Raw genomic sequence first — 20,412 nt, 5'->3', positions numbered from 1 at the left:
AGCAGTTAGGATGTTGCTGCAGTAGTCAAGGGAAATTCACATGGGGGCTTGGACAGGGGTATTTGTAATAAAGGTGAAAATAAGTGGCAGGTTTAGGACACTTTTGTAAGATGAGCTGGCAGGACTTGGTGCTTTGGTTGGATATGGGGGATGAGAGAAGTGGCTGAATGGAAGCTGCCTTGTTGGGTTTGAATTAAGCAGCTGAGTTGACAGTGGTACCATGTACTGAGATGCGAAGACTCGGGAGGAACAGGCATGAGGATGGGTCGCGGTGTTCTGTTTGGGTAAGTCTGGGTTGCTCTGTAGGCAGTTCTGGACCTCAGTGAGGAGATCAAGTGAGAGATGCACATTTGGGAGATTGAAGCCTGGAGGTGACATCTAAAGCGGGGGCAAAGAGAAGAGGGCCAACATCTGAGCTCTAGGTCCTGCCATGTTCAGAGGTCTGGCAGAGAGGGAGGAGCCCAGGAGAAGGTGGCAGCACAGCACAGAGGAGTTGGGTTTCCAGGAGGGAAGAGTCAAGCATGTGGAATTCTTCTTACAAGATGGGCTCACAGAAGTGCATGTTGGATTTGGCAGAATGGGAGTGATTGATTAGCTGGAAAAGAACCAGCACTTTCCACTGCCCGAGGGGTTGGACAGTAGATTGTGGTAGATTGAAATGAGTGGGAGCTGAAGAAATAGACCATAGCAGGAAGTATGTTATGAAGAAGGACACAGAGCAGTAGAGGTGGTAGCTTGATAGGGTGTGGCATCCAGGGGGGTGTTTTCGTTTGTTTAAGGTTTTTGAATAGGTCATTTATTTACAAGTTTCAGAACCTAGAGAGGAGTATACAGTGAAGTCATGCTCCCATCCTTCTCCCATGTGCCCAGCTCCCATGCCCCCTTAACAGCCTGGGTTAGTTTCTTATGTATTATGTTGCTCCAGAAGGCTTATAGGCACATACAAGCCAATGCTAGTACATACTCTTTTTCAGACAGAAAAGAATAAGAAAGTGAATTTTTTTTTTGATTTTTCTATTTTAGTAAAATACGTTATATCTACTATTTTAATATTTTTCAGATGTGCATTTCAGTGGTGTATTCACATTGTGCAGCTATCACCACTGTCCATCTACAGAACTCTTTTCATCTTGCACAATTGAAACTTTGTACCAAGCTTGTCCAGCCTGCGGGCTGCATGTGGCCCAGGACAGCTTTGAATGCAGCCGAACACAAATTTGTAAACTTTCTTAAAACTATGAGATTTTTTTGCCTTTTTTTTTTTTTTTAGCTCATCAGCTGTCGTTAGTGTTAGTATATTTTATGTGTGGCTCAAGACAATTCTTCTCCCAGTGTGGCCCAGGGAAGCCAAAATATTGGATACCCTTGCTCTATACCCATTAAACAGTTAACTACTAATTCTCCCCTCCCTCTAGCCTTTGACAACCATTATGCTACTTGCTTTCTCTATGAGTTTAACTACCTAGGTACCTCATATAAGTAGAATTATACAATATTTGTCATTTTGTGACTGGCTTATTTCACTTAGCATAATGTCATCATGGTTCATCCATGTTGTAGCACAAGTCAGAATTTTCTTCCTTTTTAAGGTTGAGTAATATTTCATTGTATACATATACCACGTTTTATTTATCAGTCTGTCGTTGTACACTCACATTGCTTCCACATTTTAGCTATTGTGAATAATGCTACTGTGAACATGAGTAGGCATATATTTCTTTGAGACCCTGCATCTAATTCTTTTGAATACTCATGAGTCTTTTTTGTTTGTTTGTAAGACTAATTTTTTAGAGTGGTTTTAGGCTTACAGCAAAATTAAGAAGAAGGTACAGAGATTTCCTGTATGCCTCCTGTGCCCACACACACACAGCCTTCCCCATTATCAACATCCCTCAGCAGAGGGTGTGTTTGGTAGAGTTGATAAACCTGTGTTGGCACATCATAATCACCCAAAGTCCATAATTTACATTTGTGTTCCCTCTGTAGGTTTGGACAAATATATAGTGACATGTATCCACATGATACAGAGTCTTTTCACTGCCCTAAAGATTCTGTATGCACTCTGCCTTTCCTTTCTTCCCCCTAGCCTCTAGCAACCACTGATCTTTTTACTGTCTTCATAGCTTTGCCTATTCCAGAATGTCATACAGTTGGAATCCTGCAGCATGTAGCCTTTTCAGATGGCTTCTTTCACTTAATTGTTTGCGTGTATGTTTCCTTTATATCTTTAAGGGATTGATAGCTCATTTCTTGTTAGCACCAAATAATATTCCATTGTCTGGATATGCCACAATTTGTTAATTCATTCACCTACTTAAGGACATCTTGGTTGCTTCCAGATTTTGGCAGTTATGAATAAAGCTGCTATAAACATCTATGTGCAGGTTTTTATGTAGACGTAAGTTCATAACTTCCTTGGTTAAATGCTGATATGGTTTGACTGTGTCCCCACCCACATTTCCTCTTGAATTCCCACGTGTTGTGGGAGGTACCCAGTGGGAGATAGTTGAATCATGGGGGCAGGTCTTTCCCATGCTGTTCTTGTGATAGTGAATAAGTCTCACAAGATCTGATGGTTTTATAAAGAGGATTTCCCTGCACAAGCTCTCTCTCTTTGCCTGCTGCCATCCATGTAAGATATGACTTGCTCCTCCTTGCCTTCCACCATGATTATGAGGCCTCCCCAGCCATGTGGAACTGTAAGTCCATTAAACCTCTTTCTTTTGTAAATCGTCCAGTCTTGGGTATGTCTTTATTAGCAGCATGAAAATGGACTAATACAGTAAATTGGTACCAGGAGTGGGGTGTTGCTGTAGACACCTGAAAATGTGGAAGCGACTTTGAAACTAGCTAACAGATAGGGGTTGGAACAATTTGGAGGGCTCAGGAGAAGACAGGAAAATGTGGGAAAGTTTGGAACTCCCTAGAGACTTGTTGAATGGCTTTAACCAAAATACTGATGATGATATGGACAATGAAATCAAGGCTGAGGTGGTCTCAAATGGAGATGAGGAACTTGTTGGGAACTGGAGCAAGGGTGACTCTTGTCATGTTTTAGCAAAGAGAATGGCGGCATGTTGCCCCTGCCTTAGAGATTTGGGGAACTTTGAACTTGAGAGAGATGATTTAGGGTATCTGGTAGAAGAAAATTCTAAGCAGCAAAGCATTCAGGAGGTGACTTGGGTGCTGTTAAAGGCATTCAGTTTTAAAAGGGAAACAGCATAAAAGTTTGGAAAATTTTCAGCTTGACAATGTGATAGAAAAGAAAATCCCATTTTCTGAGGAGAAATTCAAGCTGGCTGCAGAAATTTGCATAAGTAACCAGGAGCTGAATGTTAATCCCCAAGACAATGGGGAAAATATCTCCAGGGCATGTCAGAGGTCTTCACGGCAGCCCCTCTCATCACAGGCCCAGAGGCCTAGGAGGAAAACATGGTTTCGTGGGTCAGGCTCAGGGTCCCTGTGCTGTGTGCAGCCTAGGTACTTGGTGCCCTGTGTTTCAGCTGCTCCAGCCATGGCTGAAAGGGGCCATCGGGCTTCAGAGGGTGGAAGCCCCAAGCCTTGGCAGCCTTCAGGTGGTGTTGAGCCTGCGAGTGCACAGAAGTCAAGAATTGGGGTTTGGGAACCTCCGCCTAGATTTCAGAAGATGTATGGAAACACCTGGATGCCCAGGCAGAAGTTTGGCACAGGGGCAGGGCCTTCATGGAGAACCTCTGCTACGGCAGTGCGGAAGGGAAATGTGGGATCAGAGCCCCTACACAGAGTCCCTGCTAGGGCACTGCCTAATGGAGCTGTGAGAAGAGGGCCACTGTCCTCCAGACCGCAGAATGGTAGATCCGCTGACAGCTTGCACTGTGTGCCTGGAAAAGCCACAGACACTCAACGCCAGTCTGTGAAAGCAGCCGGGAGGGAGGCTGTACCCTGCACAGCCACAGGGGTGGAGCTGCCCAAGACCATGGAAACCCATCTCTTGCATCAGCGTGACCCAGATGTGAGACATGGATTCAAAGGAGATCATTTTGGAGCTTTAAGATTCGACTGCCCTACCTTATTTCGGACTTGCATGTGGCCTGTAGCCTCTTTGTTTTGGCCAATTTCTCCCATTTGGAACAGCTGTATTTACCCAGTGCCTATACCCCTATTGTATCTAGGAAGTAACTAACTTGCTGTTGATTTTACAGGCTCATAGATGGAAGGGACTTACTTGCCTTATCTCAGATGAGATGTTGTACTGTGGACTTTTGGATTAATGCTGAAATAAGTTAAGACTTTGGGGGACTGTTGGGAAGGCATGATTGGTTTTGAAACATAAGGACATGAGATTTGGGAGGGGCCGGGGTGGAATGATATGGTTTGACTGTGTCCCCACTCCAATCTCATCTTGAATTCCCACGTTTTGTGGGAGGGACCTGGTAGGAGGTAGTTGAATCATGGGGGCAGTTCTTTCTCCCGCTGTTCTCGTGATAGTGAATAAGTCTCACGAGATATGATGGTTTTAAAAAGAGGAGTTCACCTGCACAAGCTCTCTCTCTTTGCCTGCCACCATCCATGTAAGATGTGACTTGCTCCTCCTTGCCTTCTGCCATGATCGTGAGGCCTCCCCAGCCATGTGGAACTGTAAGTTGATTAAACCTCTTTCTTTTGTAAATTGCCAGTCTCGAGTATGTCTTTATCAGCGATGTGAAAACTGACAAATAGAAATGCTAAGCAGCATGATTGCTAGATCAAATGGTGAAATTGTTTAGTTTTGTTAGAAGCTGCCGAATCGTCCTCCAGAGTGGCTGTATCATCTTGCGTTCTCACCAGCAGTGAATGAGAGTTCCTGTTACTCCACATCCTCTCCAGCATTTGGTTTTGTCAGTGTTCCAGATTTTGGCTATTCTAATATATATGTAGTGGTGTCTTGTTTTAATTTGCATTTATCTAATGACATATGATGTGGAGCAACTTGTTTTATTCTTATTTGCCGTCTGTACATCTATCTTTGGTGAAGTATCTATTAAGGTCTTATACCCATTTTTTGATCAGGTTGTTTTTTTATTGTTGAACTTTAAAAATTCTTTGTATATTTTGGATAGCAGTCCTTTATCAGATGTGTCTTTTACAAATATTTTCTCCCAGTCTGGCTTGTCATCTTATTTTTGACATTGTCTTTTGCAGAACTTTTTACTTTTAATGAAGTCCAGCTTATCAGTTATTTTCTTTTCATGGATTGTGCCTTTGGTGTTGTATCTAAAAAGTCATTGCCATACCCTAGGTTATTTCTCTGTTATCTTCTAGGGGTATTATAGTTTTGCATTTTACATTTAGGCCTGTGATCCATTTTGAGTTAATTATTGTGAAGAGTATAAGGGCTGTGTCTAGATTATTGTTTTGCATGTGGATGGCCAGTTATAGCATCATTTGTTGAAAAGACTATCTTTTCTCTATTGTATTGCGTTTGCTCTTCTGTCAAAAATCAGCTAACTATGTGGGTTTAGTTCTGGGCTCTCTATTCTGTTCCATTGATCTATTTGTTCTTTTGCCAATACCGCATTGTCTTGATTACTGTAGCTTTATAATAAGTCTTTTAGACAGGCAGTGTCAAATCCTCCAACTATGTTCTTCTTCAATATCGTATTGGCTGTCCTGAGTCTTTTGTGTCTTTATATAACTTTAGAATCATTTTGTCAATATCCACAAAATAGCTTGCTGGGATATTGATTGGGATTGCATTGAATCTGTACATCAAGTTGGGAAGAATGGACATCTTGACAATATTTAGTCTTTCTGTCCATGAACATGGACTATCTCTTCGTTTATTTCATTCTTCGTTGATATCATTTATCAAGATTTTGTAATTTTCCTCATATAGATCTTATATGTATTTTGTCCCAAATATTTTGTTTTGTGGGGGCTAATATAAAGCACACTGCGCTTTTAATTTCAAATTCCACTTGCTCGTTTCTGTATATAGGAAAGCAATTGACCGTAGTATGTTAACCTTGTATCTCACAACTTTGCTGTAAGTGCTTATTAGTTCCAAGAGTGTTTTTATCAGTTCTTCCAGATTTTCTACATAGATGAGCATGTCATCTGCAGAGTTTTATTTCTTCCTTCCCAATCTGTTTGCTTTTCTTTACTTGTCTTAATGTATTAGCTTGGACTTCCAGGATGACATTGGAAAGCAGTGGTTAGATGGGACATCTTTGTCTTGTTCCTGATCTTAATGTGAAAGCTTTGAGTTTCTTACCATTAAGCATGATGTTAGTGGTAGGGTTTTTGTAGATATTCATTATCACAGTGACAAAGTTTCCCTCTATTCCTAGTTTACTGAGAGTTTTTATCATGAATGGGTGCTGGATTTTGTTGAGTGATTTTTCTGCATCTAATGATATGGTCATGTTACTTTTCTTTTTTAGCCTGTTGATAATATAGAAGTATATTAATTGATTTTCAAATGTTGAACCAGCCTTATGTACCTGGGATAAATACCACTTGGATGTAGTGTATAATTATTTTTATGCATTGTTGGATTTGATTTGCTAATATTTTATTGAGGATTTTTACATATGTGTTTATGAGAGATGTTGGTCTGTAGTTTTCTTGTAATCTGTTTCTCTGGTTTTAGTATTAGGGTAATGCTGACCGTATAGTATGAGTTAGAAAGTATCCTTTCTGCTTCTGTCCTCTGAAAGAGATTGTAGAGAATTGATACAATTTCTTCCTTAAATGTTTAGTAGAATTCACTAGCGAACTCATCTGGGCTGATGCCTTCTGCTATGGAAGATTATTAATTATCTATACAATTTCACATTGTCTGTTTGTTCTTGCATAAGTTTTGGCAATTCCTAATTATAAAAAGTGATCTGTATAATATTTCTTGTATTAGTAATTTAGGTCCTCTCTCTTTTTTTCTTAGTTAGCTTGGCTTAGAGGCTTATCCATTTTATTGATCATTTCAAAGGATCGGCTTTTGGTTTCATTGATTTTTCTCTATTGACCCCTTATTTTCAACTTCATTGATGTCTGCTCTCATTTTGATTATTTGTTTTCTTCTGCTTACTTTGGATTTAATTTATTCTTCTATTTCTAATTTCCTAAGATGGAAACTTGTTTATTTTATGTCTTCTTTTCTAATATATACATTCAGTGCTATACATTTTCCTACAAGCACTGCTTTACTGCATCTCACAATTTTGATAACTTGTGTTTTCATTTAATTCAAAATATTTTAAAATTTATCCTGAGATATCGTCTTTGATCTATGTGTTATTTAGAGGTATGTTGTTTAATCTTCATGTATTTTGGGATTTTCCAGTTTTCTTACTGTTAATGATTTCTGCTTTAAGAGCAGACATTGTGTAATTTATATTCTTTTAAATTTATTTTAAGATGTGTTTTATGGCCTAGCTTGTGGTCTGTCTTGAATGTTCTATGTGAGCTTGAGAAGAATGTGTATTCTGCTGTTGTTGGATGAAGTAGTCTACAGATGTTGATTGTATACAGTTGATTGATGGTGTTATTGAGTTCAGCTATGTTCTTACTGATTTTCTGCCTGCTTGAGTGTTCATTTGTGATAGGTGTTGTAGTCTCCAAATCTATTTGTTTCTCTTTGTGGTTCTTTTCATTTTTACCTCAGTTTGTCTGATGCTTTGTTGTTAGGTGTATATACTTTATTTATTAATTTTATTTATTTATTTATTTATGTATTTTTTGGAGACAGAGCCTCACTTGGTTGCCCAAGCTGGAGTGCAGTGGCCCGATCTCGGCTCACCGCAACCTCCACCTCCTGGGTTCAAGCAATTCTCCTCCCTCAGCCTTCTGAGTAGCTGAGATTACAGGCGTGTGCCACCACACCCGACTAATTTTTGTATTTTTAGTAGAGACGGGTTTCATCATGTTAGCCAGGCTGGTCTCAAACTCTTGACCTCAAGTGATCTGCCCTCCTCAACCTCCCAAAGTGCTGGGATTACAGGCATGAGCCACTGTGCCCAGCAGGTGTATATAAAGATGTCATGTCTTCTTGGAGAATTGACCCCATGATCATTTTGTAATGCTGTTCTTTATCCCTGATAACTCTGCTTGCTGTGACGTTTGGTCTGTGAAAGTTTAATATAGCTGCTCCTGGTTTCTTTTGGTTAGTGTTGGTGTGGTATATTTTTTCTTAATCCAATTTTCTTTTAATTTGTATGTGTCTTTATTTTAAAGTGGGTAAACAACATTCAGTTAGGTCTTGGTTTTTTTAATTTAGTCTGACAACCTCTCTTATTTGGTACATTTAAGCCATTGATGTTCAAAGTGATTATTAATGTATTTGGATTAATAACTACCATTTTGTTACTGTTTTCTATTTGTTGCCCTTGTTTTTTGTTCCTATTTTTGTCTTCCACTCTTTCTCTGCCTCTTGTTTCTCTGCCTCTTGTGGTTTTAACTGAACATTTTATAGAATTCCATTTTTCTCCTTTCTTAGCATATCAGTATACTTCTTGTTATTTGTTTTAATGCAGGTGTGTCCAATCTTTTGGCTTCCCTGGGCCACGTTGGAAGAAGAAGAATTGTCTTGGGCCACACATAAAATACACTAACACTAATGCTAGCTAATGAGCTAAAAAAAGAAAATTAAAAATATCTCATAACGTTTTAAGAAAGTTTTTTAAATTTGTACTGGGCTGCATTCAAAGCTGTGTGGGCCATGAGTTGGACAAGCTTGTTTTAATGGTTGCCCTAGAGTTTGTAATATACATTTGCAACTAATTCATTTATTTTCAGATAACACTGTACCACTGCATGGGAAGTGTGAGTACCTTTTGATAACAAAACAATCCTAATTCCTCACTCCTGTCCCTTGTATCATTGTTGTCATTCATTTCACCTGTATGTGAGTACATACGCACACACATGCACAAGCACACATAACTGAATGCGCTGTTGCTGTTATTTTGAACTGAATGTTCTGTTAAAGAACAGTTTTTATTTATGTTTATTTACACCTTCTTTGATGCTCTTCCTTTCTTTATGTAGAGCTGAGCTTTCTGACCTATATCGATTTCTTTCTCTCTGAACGACTTCTTATTTTTAACATTTCTTGTAAGACAGGTCTCACAGCAACATATTCCAGCTTTGGTTTGTCGGAGGTGGTCTTTGTTTCTGCATCCCTTTGGAAGGATAATTTTGTGGGGTATAGAATTCTTTGTTGGTGAGTCTTTTCTTAACACTTTAAATATTTCCCTTCGCTGTCTTCTTGCTTGTGGGGTTTCTGAGGAGCTGTTGATGTCATTCCTATCTTTGCTCCTCTAGAAGTAAGGTGTTTTTCCCTCTGGCTTCTTTCATGATTTTTTTCTTAATCTTTGATTCTCTATAATTTGAATTTGATGTAGTTTTTTGTTTTTGTTTTTGTTTTTGTTTTTTGCCTTTGTCCTGCTTGGTACTTTCTAAGATTCCTGGATCTGTGGTTTGGTGTCTTGACATTCATTTGGGAAAGTTCTCAGCCATTATTGTTTCAAATATTTCTTGTGTTCCTTTCTCTTTTCCTTCTGCAGTTCCCATTAAGTGCATTTACACCTTTTGTAGTTGTCCCACAGTCCTTGAATTTTCTGCTCTGTTATTTTCAGTTTTTATTCTCTTTGCTTTTCCATTTTTTTGAGATGGAGTCTCACTCTGTCACCCAGGCTGGAGTGCAGTGGCACGATCTTGGCTCACTGCAACCTCCACCTCCTGAGTTCAAGCAGTTCTTCTGCCTCAGCCTCCCCAGTAGCTGGGATTACAGGCGTGCACCACTACGCCTGGCTAAATTTTTGTATTTTTAGTAGAGACAGGGTTTCACCATGTTGCCCAGGCTGGTCTTGAACTCCTGACCGCAAGTGATCCACCCGCCTTGACCTCCTGAAATGCTGGGATTACAGGTGTGAGCCACTGCACCTGGCCTGCTTTTCCATTTTCAAAGTGTGTATCTCAAGCTCAGAGATTCTTCCCTCAGCTGTGTCCATCTGTTAATAAGCCTGTCACGGGAATTCTTCACTCATGTTGGTGTTTCTGGTCTCTGGCACTTCTCTTTGGTTCTTTCTTAAGATTTCCATCTGCCTGCTCATGCTGCCCGTCTGTTCCTGCATGCTGTCTACTTTATCCATTAGTGCTCTTTGCATATTAATCATAGTTTTAAATTCCCAGTCTGTTAATTTCAGCGTCTCTGCTCTGTGTGGCTCTGATGCTTGCTCTGTCTCTTCAAATTGTGTTTTTTGCCTTTTAGTATGCCTTATAATTTTTTCATGATAGTTGAACATGATGTACTGCGTAAAAGGGACTGTGGTGAACAGGCCTGTCGTGATGTAGGTGTCGGGGGAGGGAAAGAAGCATGCTGTAGTCCTGGGATTAGGGCTCCGTCTTTTAGTGAGCCCGTGCTCTGGACTGTGAACTTCAACCTACTTCTCAGTTTCCCCTCCTCCTGTGGGACAGGATGGTTCAAGCGGACTGGAGTTCCCTCCGGTCGGTGCAGCTTTGATCAGACCCCAGCAGATGAGGCTCTGGTTGAGTAGTTTCTCCAGAGGGCAGACGTTGTTAAGAACAGAGTGCCCTGGCTGATTTCACTGAGGTGCTTTTTCCCCTCCCTGTGCTGGAAGCAGGAAGAGATGCTTGTTGGATATTTACTGAGAAACCTGATCACTCCTGGCACTGAAGCTCAAGTATTACAGGGGAGCCACCTCTGCCTGAGTGCCCTGGAATTTTTACATCTCAGAGTTGTTACACTGAGTCTGTAGCAATTTGTCAGTTATAAGTCAGTTTTTCCTCCATGTTTTTTTTTTTTTTTAGACCGAGTCTCGCTCTGTCGCCAGGCTGGAGTGCAGTGGCGAGATCTTGGCTCACTGCAACCTCCGCCTCCCAGGTTCAAGCAATTGCCCTGCCTTAGCCTCCTGAGTAGTTGGGACTACAGGCATGCACCACCACACCTGGCTAATTTTTTGTATTTTAGTAGAGATGGGGTTTCACCATGTTGGCAAGGATGGTCTCGAATTCCTGACCTCAAGTGATCCACCTGCCTCGGCCTCCCAAAGTGCTGGGATTACAGGCGTGAGCCACTGTGTCAGGCTGTTGTTTTTTAAGGGTAGATTTGAAAGCACGTCTGGGATGTGCATAGGAATGATCACTGAGGGACAGAGATTGATGGGACAGAACAAATAGAAGAGTCAACTGAAAGAACAGGCTAGGATGGGGAGCTGAGCAGGAGAGAGGGTTGTGAGGAGGGATGGATATAGCTACAGGCGTATTGAGATTTGGTTTGAAAAGAAGGTGTGGCTCACAGCCAAGGGGTGGAAGCAACTGAAATGTCTACTGGAGATGGATGGATAAGGAAGATATGGCAAACCTGTACAGTAGAATACTACTCAGACTTCAAAAGGAAGGGAATCCTGTTGCATGCTGCAGCATGAATGAACCTGGAGGACATTATGCTACATGAAATAAGTCTACCACAAAAAGACAAATACCACATAAAACTCTTACAGCAGAATGATGGCTGCAGGAGGGCTGGGGCGAGGCGAAATAGGAGTGTTGTCCCTTAGATATAGTTTCAGTTTTGCAAGATGAAAAAGCTCAGGTCTGTTGCACAGCCATGTGCCTGTGGTTACCACACTACGTAGTCATCCCTTGGTATCTGGGGATTGGTTCTAGGACCCTCTCCTTCAGATACCAAAATCCATGAATGCTCAAGTCTCTGATATAAAATGGGACACTTTAACCGTTAATAGTTTAAGGTAAAAAAAAAAAAAGATGGGGGAAGGATACTGTTTGCATATAACCTGCGCTCATCTTCCATATATTTTAAATCATCTCTAGACTACTTCTGATACCTAATACAATGTAAATGCTGAGTAATGGTTGTTACACACTGTATTGTTTAGGAATAATGACAAGAAAGCCTGTGCATGTTCAGTACAGACACAGCCATCCTTGGCCTAACTATACAGTACATGCCAGCAACAGCGTTAACACTTGCTCCAGGGCTGGCTGAATCAGCCTGTGAAACTCACCTGTGTAGTGAGTGGTACTGAGGGCTCACTTACACTGACAAATGGTTAAGATGGCAAATTTTATCTGCTTGCGGCCATAATAAAAGAAGAAGGAAGCATGACTCTCCTGGCTCCTCTTTCTCCTTAAACCTCAGCTGGGCTGCCAACAGAGAGTGAGGGTGACATCTTGGTGCATATAGGTGGCCTGGGAGTGTGGTCGCCCAGTGCAGCTACTGCTGGGCTCATGGCAGGCATTGTGGGGGTTCTTTGGGGTCAGGCAGCTGTTGAAGCTCTGCAGCTGGACCACCCCACCCACCTCCTTTAAAAAGTCAAGACTTCAAGGGTGTGCAACCCTCCTAGGAATCAGAATTCCCTTCTGGGAGTTGTTTAGAATTCTCAGGCAGGCCCTGGCTGTTCTTCCTCCAGTTCTGTGATGATTTGGAGTGGACTACTTTTGGTACAACTAATTTACTGGAACCATGCATTTTTTTAATTAAGATCTAATAATTAACTTGCTGGATTTTCTGGTAGAAAATCTTTGGTCTAGTAAAATGAATCTTAGGCATTTTTTATTTGGGAAATGAGGGGGAAGCTGTTTAAGAATAAAGAGAAATTTTATCTAATTTTAGAGGTTTTTATGGACTCTTGCCCAGTTAGATTTGACCTGACCTGGGAAAATAATGATCAACTCATGTTTACATAAACAAGCTGACTGCAGGAACGAGGAGGCCCTGGGGGCCCTGGGCACTGCTTATGTTGCCAACATTCCACCCCCAGCAAGAGCTCTAAGCAGAGCTCGGTGCCGACCTTTTCCTTCAAGGTCCTGACATTGACATACTCCCTGCTCCTTCTACAGTCAGAACAACGTGTTCCTAGGAGCTAATATCTCAGGAGGACTTTATTGTGTCCCTAAGGCAATTATTTTTTTCTTCCTTTTTTTGTTATAGTTATTAGAACTTTTCCAAAAATAAAACCTTGAATGTAAACATTTATAGAATTAATGTATATATGTGGAAAAAAAAAATCTAGAGCTGCTTGGATGAAAGTATGGGTGGTGGTGTGGCCAGGCCTATGCCTGCTCTCTCTACACACACACCCACCCTAGAGCCCTACATAAACTCTGAGATGTCTCCGGAGTACAGTTGGAAAACTCAGCTCCAGGGCAGTATAAGGAATTTGCATTCTCTATAATTTTTTTAAATTGAGATATAATTGAAATAGAGTAAAAATTTACCCTTTTTAACATCCAGTTCAACACATAATTGTGTATAATCATAAATAAGATATAGAACAGTTTGATCCCCACCCTCCAGAACTCCACTGGGTTCTTTTGTAGTCATGTCCTTCCCCAGCCCTCAGCCCCTGGCAACCGCTTCCTTCCCCGACCCTCAGCCCCGGCAACCGCTTCCTTCCCCAACCCTCAGCCCCGGCAACCACTTCCTTCCCCGACCCTCAGCCCCTGGCAACCACTTCCTTCCCTGACCTTCAGCCCCTGGTAACCACTTATCAAGTTTCTTTCCCCATAATTTTGCCTGTTTCCAGATGCCATATAAATGGAATCATACGCCTGGCTTTTGAGTCAGACCTCTTTCACCTAACATGATGTATTTGAATTTTATCCATGCTATGTGTATCAGAAGTTTGTTCCCTTTCGGAATTATATCTTTAAGGAAAACACATTTTTATACCCAAGATATTTTGAGCTTTAAAATGAATACTTTTAAAACATTTATTTATTTGATGTGTTTACAGGTTACAAGTGCAGGTTTCTTACATGCATGTATTGCGCAGTGGTGAAGTCTGGGCTTTTAGTGTTACCGTCACCTAAAGAGTGAACATTGTACCCAATAGGTAGTTTTCCAGCCTTCCCCCGCTCCCCTCCCCTCCCTACCCTTCCACCTTTCATAGTACGGTGTCTCTTATTCCACTCTGGATGGCCATGCATACCTGTTGTTTAGCTCCCACTTATAAGAACATACGGTATTTGAGTTTCTGTTCCTGAGTTACTTCACTGAGAATAATGGCCTCCAGTTTCATCAATGTTGCTGGAGAAGATATGATTTTTTTTTAATGGCTGAGTAATATTCCATGGTATATTTATGCCTCATTTTCTTTATCAAATCCTGTGTTGAAGGACGCTTAGGTTGATTCCATATTTTTGCTACTGTGAATAGCGCTACAATAAACATATGAGTGCAGGTATCTTTTATATATAATGATTTCTTTCCTTTTGGGTGTATACTCAGTAGTGGGATTGCTGGTTCAAATGGTAGTTAAAATGAGCACTTTTTAAAACTGGAATATTCTAGTCGAGCCTCTCTTGGGATCCAGTTGGTTTTCTGAGCTCTTATGTTGAAATTGATGCTGTCCACAGTTGCCTGTTTGGCTTCCTGGAAAAATACTAAAGGGACTGCAGTGTGAAGGTGACCTACCAAATAAAGGTGGCTCCCTTACCTGTGTTTTCAGGGCATGATGCCACATTCACTGCCCAAAGCCTGCCAGACACTGTGACTTCAGTGAGCAACTGTTGACAGTGAACGTTTCTGTGGACTCTGTATTTGTATTCCTGTAGGCTCATCAGATTCAAGAGATGTTTCCCCAGGTTCCATACCATCTAGTGCTGCAGGACCTCCAGCTGACACGCTCAGTTGAAATAACAACAGACAACATTTTAGAAGGACGGATTCAAGTACCTTTTCCTACACAGGTAAAACTGGGGTTTTAAAGCATGATAAATGGATTCTGTCTTCACAATGATTGAATACTGTAGGTTAACTGTTTTAGTTACTTAACAGCTGAATATCGTTTATGACTTAATGAAGGGTTTCTATAAACTCTCTAACTTTCCCAAATTAATAACTGAGAACAGACACACCAAAGATAAGGTGAGTATTTGAGTAACTTTTTGTTCAAATATACACTCTACACCAGCCGGCCCTTGCCAGTCTAGGAAGTCATAGTATTGGTTCCTGTTGGACAAGGATTGGCAACATTTTTTTCTTTAAAAGGCAGATAATCAATATTTTAGGCATTTCAGGCCACACGATCTTTGTTGCTTCTCAACTCTGCTGTCATACAGCAGCCATGGATAGTATTTAAGTAAATGAGCAAGACTGTGTTCCAGTACAACTTTATTTACAAAAATAAGTAGAGTAGTGAACTTGGCCTTCAGGCTGTAGTTTCCCAACCCCCTGCTCTAGGAGCTGTGCCATCTGTCCCTAATTGGCTTTGCACACTGGTGTGGTGTTCCACTAGCTACTGTTCATCTATCTGAGGTGGTATTTTTGATTTTTAAAAAGGTCAGATCTCTACTTTGATGAGCATAAGAAGTATTAATATAGATGAGCCTTCTGGCAGGACCATGAAATTTGTATATGACCAGGGAATAATCTACCCCAAATTATTCAATTTTAGTATGTAAAAATATGTGGAAATCTATTAATAAAATTAAAAAACCTGAGACTCTTTGAAGAGGAAAGAGCATAGACTCAGTCACATGGGCTGAGATATTAGATGTGGTTCCCAGTTCTCAGCTCTTTGACCTGGCTGTTGGCTGTGGATTTCCCCAGAAGCGGACCCTGGGACAAGGATTTGAATGCACATAGTTTGGGAAGTGGTCCCAGGCATCACAGGTTGTGGGTGGGGACGTGAGCTGGGGAAGGGAGGGTGGCCAGTAATGGGTTTATTATCAAGCAGGTTTGTTATCACTGTGGGTGACTGAAGCTCCTTCCCATTTGGGGCCTCTGGGATCCAGTGCAGAACATATCCTTCGCAGGAGATGAGGAACTGGGGTGTTCACAGAGTAATTCCCTCCCTCACTGGTTGAGGGCTGCCTCTGGGGGTGGCTGAACTACCTCATGCAGCCAGAGAAAGTCTTCAGGCAATGAAATACAGACACTGGCCAGCCAGCACTGAGGTGGCGAGACCTTACTGGCTGGTCCCCAGAGTGTCTGCAGCATTGTGTGAGATCTTAAACTGGCTAGGACAGTAACAGCAGCACCTGTTTCATAGGACATGAAGATAGACGAGACAGCCATGTCCCAGTTTTCCTTGGTGCCATGCCGAAGTTAGGTGTTCAGTCAGTGTTCTCTGCTGTTATCATTGTTTTTGTTGTCTAATTACTGTTATCCAAAAGGAAACTAAATGTGGGGCCAGTTGCTAACTCTCAGACTTGTAACTCTAGGTTAGGCCCCAGGCTCCTTTGTCTTGCTTTTAATCTTTATGGCATTTTAATTTCTGTGGTGCTGTAGACTTCCTTAGAGTTACAGGCTGGGTTGGGTACCACAGCTTTCTCTGCACACCAGGGTTTCCCTGAGTCTGTGATTTGATTTCTGTGTGACTCTGGACTGTTTGTGGTACTGTTTCTCTTCCAGCGGTCAGATAGCGTCAGACCTGCATTGAACAGTCCTGTGGAAAGGCCCAGCAGTGACCAGGAAGAGGGAGAAACTTCTGCTCAGGTAAGACCCGCACTCTAGTGAGAGTGAGTTCATGGAGCTGTGGAGGGGGAGTGTGGTCCCGGCAGTGGTCTTCCTCAGTCCTGAAGCTTGCAAGGCTTAGGGCAAGAGTACAAAAGAAACTGTGCTGTATCCACCCCAATAATGAAGGGTAGCAAATCAGGCTGTGCCCGTGTTGTGGCCTGTGTTTCCACGCAGGGCTGGCAGCCACTCCCTGGGGATTGCCCTCATGTGCTGGATGAGAAAGGGTTGTGTTCCCTTGGCCCAGCCCTGCCACCTTGAGCCTGAGTGAGAGCCCGTGGAAGGACAGAAAGAAGCTGGGCTCAGGACCGTGAGGGTGCCTGGACCCATCTAAACCCAGATGGGGATGGCCTAGGGCAAGCTCTCCAGGGAGTCGAGGGCATTGAGATGCCCTCCCCAACACCTCACTTGTCAAACTCAGGATTTCTAGATACATCCATGCATTTTGCAAAACTGAGACCGCCTGAGCTGGGTGGGGCTGGGGGAAAGCACGGCTTTCTTGAGAACCAGATCTGTGTGTTGACCCACTTTGGGTGCCTTGAGGTGGCCACTCTAACTCCAAGCAGCAGGGCCGAGGTGCCACCTCCCCCCACTCCCTGCCCGCGCCCTCTGCCCTACACCTGTGGCCCTGGATCCCACTCCTCTTCTGTGATTCCCATTCGCTTCCTCAGCTACCATACTGTCAGAGCACTTTCTTATGCGACCACAAATAAAAACTGGACAACCCCACCTTGGCCTTTCTGTGTTTGTGCCGTGCGGGGCTTTCCTGCACGTGGGCTTGGGTCTAGGGTGGTGCTGCCTTCCTTACCGGGGTGCACAAGGTCTCCTCTAGAAGCACTGGTAAGTGACACAAGCTTTCACCTCTTGTGTTTTTCTCTGCAAAGAGGAAACAGTAAACACTACTAGGCCTTCTTCAAATCTGTTGCTGGGTTAAGATTTTCATATCCACATCTGTAATTGGATTATGCATCATTTGTGAAATGGTGCATGGCTTCTAAGGAAGGGGTCCATGTCTGCATTTCCAGTTTTTGAATAGCTGGCGCAGCTGAGATATGGACGCTGTGGGCTTGGGGGCATCTGTGGGTACAGCATATTCAGTCCCTGTCTTGATTTTCCACTGCTGCTTCTAGAGTTAGCATGAAGAGTTCTGGATTTTATATATATATATATGTATATATAATGGAGGAAAGTATGTGTTTCACAAGGAACCTTGCTGTGCAACATTTTTGGTCATTTGTGAAGAAATACAAAGTCCTTGAATAACAATTAGTTAACAGAAACCTCAGTGTAGCCCAGTAAGCTTATCAGCTCCACTCTCCCTCTGTTCTAATCTCTGCCCTGCCCCGCTCAGGCTGGTATTAGTCAGGCATGCAGCTGCACAGAGCAGGGGTCGCGGTGGGCGGCTCTTTCCTTTCTAACATCTCGCCTCCTCACTCACCGTTCTTTTAACCTGCTCTAGGGTCAGGCTTAGAGGAGAGGGATAGAATAGGAGAGTGAGACCCCTGTGTGTGTGTGTGTGTGTGTGTGTGTGTGTGTGTGTGTATACGTACGTACGTGTTGTGCCAACTACATGTGTCTGTGTGTGTGTGTACATGTTACGCCAACTATCTCCCTGTCCCCATCTGGCCTCAGAAACTCCTCCTTTGACCCTGGGCTGGCTATTGATGACCACTCCCACCTTCATGGGGGTCCCGTTACCTCTCCAAGTGGTCCTTTTGGGCAGAGTTGTTTTCAACAACCTTAGGTTGGTTCCCTCGTGCAGGAGCCCTATCCAAGCTCCAGGACGCACACAGTGTTGTCTGGAGTCAGTGGAAGGCGAACGTGCTCCCATCACAGCTCCCCCTGCCCTGTTTTTTTATTGGCTCCTGCCAGTTTCTTTCTGTAGATTTCTCAAGTGTATGCAGCCACCAGTTCCCCCGTCCTTTGACTCTAGGGGATATGAATGGTTCTCTTGAAGTTCCCTCTCAAGCTTAGCTAAAGGCAGGAAAAAGTGAGGGTAGGTCCAGCAGGAACTCTGAAGTAAAACAACCTGCCTTTCACCTGCACCCACCTCCACTCTGTCACAGCCTAGAAGCGGGCGATGGGCTGACCCTGGCCAGCCCAGGTCTGCATCTGGGAGCATGAGCAGCGTAGATGGTCAGGCACCTGCCAGGACCTGGGGGTGCCTGGGCATTGTCGTGGACTTTGGAGCTTCAACCAAAGCCCAGGAACCATATAATCCATCCTGTCTCTTTTCAAAAGATCCTTAGGGCTGGGCACAGTGGCTCACGCCTGTAGTCCCAGCACTTTGGGAGGCTGAGGTGGGTAGATTGCTTGAGTCCAGTAGTTTGAGACCAGCCTGGGCAACAAAGCAAAACCCTGTCTCTACAAAAAATACAAAAATTAGCCAGATGTGATGACATGAGCCTGTGGTCCCAGCTACTTGGGAGGCTAAGTTGGGAGGATCACCTCAGCCTGGGGAGGTTGAGGCTGTGGTGAGCAGAGATTGTGCCACTGCACTCCAGCCTGGGTGACAGAGTGAGACCCTGTCTATAAATAAATAAATAAATAAATTAGATGCTTAGCATTTTTCCTTTTTACCTCTGTTTTCAGAGTCAATTGAGGATATAAAATTTGTGCAGATTTGATAAGACTGGTTTAAATTTTTGAGCAATTAGTAGAAGTGAACAGAAAATTCCCAGGATGTAAACTCACGGTTGTCGTGTTGGTAGCGTATTCTAAGAGTGCAGCTTGAAGGTGCTTACGTTTTTCATGCTGGTAATCATTTACTTACCCTCTGATGCCGAACATTCTGTGTGAGTCAGGTCCTGTTCTTAGTACTACTCGAGCCATAGGCAGCAGGCCTGCCCTCGGGAAGCTGCTGCTCCATTATCCCTAACTTGTGGCTCCTAGTTTCTGCCTCTCTGCTTGGCAGCAGCCTTCTCTTTGCATCCAGAACAGCCGTGTCTGGGGTGCCCTGTAGGTGAGGAACCTGCTTAGGAGGGAGGCCTGTGCTCACAGCTGCCTCCTTGCTTCCTGCCCCATGTCTAGACCGAGCGTGTGCCACTGGACCTCAGTCCTCGCCTGGAGGAGACGCTGGACTTTGGCGAGGTGGAAGTGGAGCCCAGTGAGGTGGAAGACTTTGAGGCTCGTGGGAGCCGCTTCTCCAAGTCTGCTGATGAGAGACAGCGCATGCTGGTGCAGCGTAAGGACGAACTCCTCCAGCAAGCTCGCAAGTGAGTCACTTCTCCAGACCACCTGGCATAATCCAGGTCAAAAACTAGTGGCTGAAGGCTCTTGTCAGGCCCACGTCTTCTCTTTTTAAACAGATGCCAACAGTGAAAAGGCATTACATGCCACCCCAAAACTCAGGTTTCAAGCCTTTCTTGAAAAAACCAGAGCATCTGGTAACACTGGGCCCTACTGATCTACCTCTGATGCTGGTACTGTCTGTCATCTCCCGTGGACCCCTTTGGCCACACTTGCCGAGAGAGCACTTGTGTGCTAACCTGTTCTAAGCTGTTTATATGAATTACTTTAACAGCTCTGAGAGGGAGCACTGTTAACCCATTCAGCTGACATACAGCTGAAGAAATGGAGGCTGGAGAGGTTAGCACTGGCCTGGCCCTGGCGTCTGTCTCCCAGGTCCTCCCTCTTGACCACTCTGCCTTTCAGCCAAGCATTGTGCACACACATGGCGCATCTGTGCGTCACACACCCATGGTTGGTGGCAGCTACAGCAGGTGTGTCCTGTGGATAGAGGGGGTTCTGTTCCAGCTCTTAAGGACAGGGCCAGCACTGTGTTCCTCAAGTGGGTTTGGGCCCTGGCAGACCCTGTGATTGTGAGAGTTCTGTGCTATGTCTGTGGGTGGAGGGGACGGGCAGGAAGAGACAGCACGGAACAGCACTGAAGGGTTCCTCCCTGGTGCAGAGAGAATTTGCGCCCATCTGTTGGGGGCTGGATGTCTTGGTCA

General features: G+C 43.4%; 1 protein-coding gene across 2 annotated transcripts in view; it reads left to right on the top strand.

The window, feature by feature from the left end:
• AMFR (autocrine motility factor receptor) overlaps nucleotides 1-20,412 on the top strand; it is a 62,790-nt gene that overhangs the window by 40,654 nt on the left and 1,724 nt on the right. For both annotated transcript variants that reach the window (XM_054455219.2, XM_054455220.2), the window contains exons 11-13: nucleotides 14,557-14,691; nucleotides 16,358-16,441; nucleotides 19,490-19,674. In XM_054455219.2, the coding sequence (XP_054311194.1) occupies nucleotides 14,557-14,691; nucleotides 16,358-16,441; nucleotides 19,490-19,674 (404 nt within the window). The remainder of the gene's footprint in view (nucleotides 1-14,556; nucleotides 14,692-16,357; nucleotides 16,442-19,489; nucleotides 19,675-20,412) is intronic.

The sequence above is a fragment of the Pongo pygmaeus genome, chromosome 18 (assembly GCF_028885625.2).
Source record: "Pongo pygmaeus isolate AG05252 chromosome 18, NHGRI_mPonPyg2-v2.0_pri, whole genome shotgun sequence".
Lineage (NCBI taxonomy): Eukaryota > Metazoa > Chordata > Mammalia > Primates > Hominidae > Pongo > Pongo pygmaeus.
Note: the sequence above shows the minus strand (reverse complement) of the source record. Positions and strands in the feature narration are given on the sequence as shown.